This window comes from Octodon degus, unplaced genomic scaffold, assembly GCF_000260255.1.
Source record: "Octodon degus isolate 3935 unplaced genomic scaffold, OctDeg1.0 scaffold00102, whole genome shotgun sequence".
NCBI classification, from domain to species: domain Eukaryota; kingdom Metazoa; phylum Chordata; class Mammalia; order Rodentia; family Octodontidae; genus Octodon; species Octodon degus.
This window is the reverse complement of record NW_004524678.1, coordinates 10,224,783-10,226,352: the sequence shown is the minus strand read 5'-3', so window position 1 is coordinate 10,226,352 and position 1,570 is coordinate 10,224,783. Positions and strand designations below refer to the sequence as shown.

Genomic DNA, 1,570 nt, shown 5'->3' with positions numbered 1-1,570 from the left:
AAAAAAAAAAAAGAAAAAAGAAGAAAGAAAACTTAAAATCTATCCTATAAAATGTGACTTGAGTTTGGATTCAAAAATAACAATTTTTTCTAAAGCTCAACAATATATTTGTTCTTTCCCTATCCATCTTGAAGTCCCACCCTCTTGAGATCAACTAACTATATTTTTGGATCACTTGAAGATAAAACAAAACTGAAGAGATTGGGGCTGTGGAGATAACTCAGCAGCATGTGCACCTGCTTGGCAAGTGCACAGTCCTGAGTCCAATTTCTGGCACCAAAAAAAGTGAAGATATTTATTACTGATGTACAAAAGAGAACAATCTATGAGAGAGAAAAGAGAAACACAAAGTAACATCCGTTATAATGCACATGCACTTAGAAAAGGCTATACCTGCCCTGTTATCAGAATTTCCTAAAATGTGTTCTCCAAATTTGAGAAATGATAATATGCACACTGGTATATTAAAAGCACAGTAAAGAAATTTACACAGCTGTATCTAGCTAAGTTGTTTTCAAGTTTACTAAAAAAAAAGATTTTTCTGGACAAGATATATATATATATATATATATATATATATATATATTCTGCTATTTTCTAATTACTATATTATTTCAAGAGCATTTTTATAGAAAACACTGTCTCACTTGTTTAGAAATTAAAAAATTATTTTTACCTGTTCTTGGTTCTTTCATTGGTCTACACACAGTCCACTGATTCTGATGAGGGTCATATCTTTCAATGCTTGACAAATGGGAGACACCATTATGTCCACCCACGACAAAAATAAAGCCTAACATAACACCCACACCGAAGTGAATTCTTTTATCTGCCATGGAAGCAACCATCTCCCAGGAGTCCTTACTTGGATCATAACGCTCCACACTGTAAAAATTCACATGAAAAAGAATTAGTTCACAGGTGCTTTGTCATTCTTCCTGCCAAAGTAAAACAAAACCCAGCGTGAAAAGGTTCAAATAAATTGACATCAAATCAGAGTCAGGTGCTCCACATTGGTCAGATCGTATTGGTGAGACTGCAGGGATAAAGCTTACCTGGGGGCCAGGGAGATAACAGCCACAGACTATTCCATTAGAAGCTTTTCCTTGGCATCCACAGGAGTGGTTCCAGGACTTACTAGATGCTTGAGTCCTTTATATGTAATGGTGTAGTGTTTAAATGTAATGACCTATAAACTTTAAACCATCTCTGTATTACTTATTACTTATACAATGTAAATGATGGACAAATAAGTGTTACATTGTATTGCTTGGGGAATAATAAGGATAAAAAGTTCAATGTGTGTGCAGTTATTTTTTCAAATATTTTTGACTAAAGTTGGTTGAACCTACAGGTGCTGATTCTACAGGTACAGAGAGCTGACTGCATTATACAATCAACAAGCTACATTAAGAGCACAGGAGCTGAAGTCAGAAGACCCAGCTCTAAATGCCAATCTGCACCCTAAAGCTGGACTAGCCCTGCCACTCTGGCAATGTGTAATCCTAAGGAGGTCATTTCTTCTCCTGCAAAAGTGAGACTAGTAGGAGAAAAGAAGGAAAAGAAAAAC

General features: G+C 35.5%; 1 protein-coding gene across 3 annotated transcripts in view; it reads right to left on the bottom strand.

Moving 5' to 3' along the window:
* The window catches only part of Klhl28 (kelch like family member 28), a 50,539-nt gene that overhangs the window by 1,591 nt on the left and 47,378 nt on the right, over nt 1-1,570 (bottom strand). For all 3 annotated transcript variants that reach the window (XM_004638779.2, XM_023723764.1, XM_004638780.2), the window contains one exon: nt 677-885. In XM_004638779.2, the coding sequence (XP_004638836.1) occupies nt 677-885 (209 nt within the window). The remainder of the gene's footprint in view (nt 1-676; nt 886-1,570) is intronic.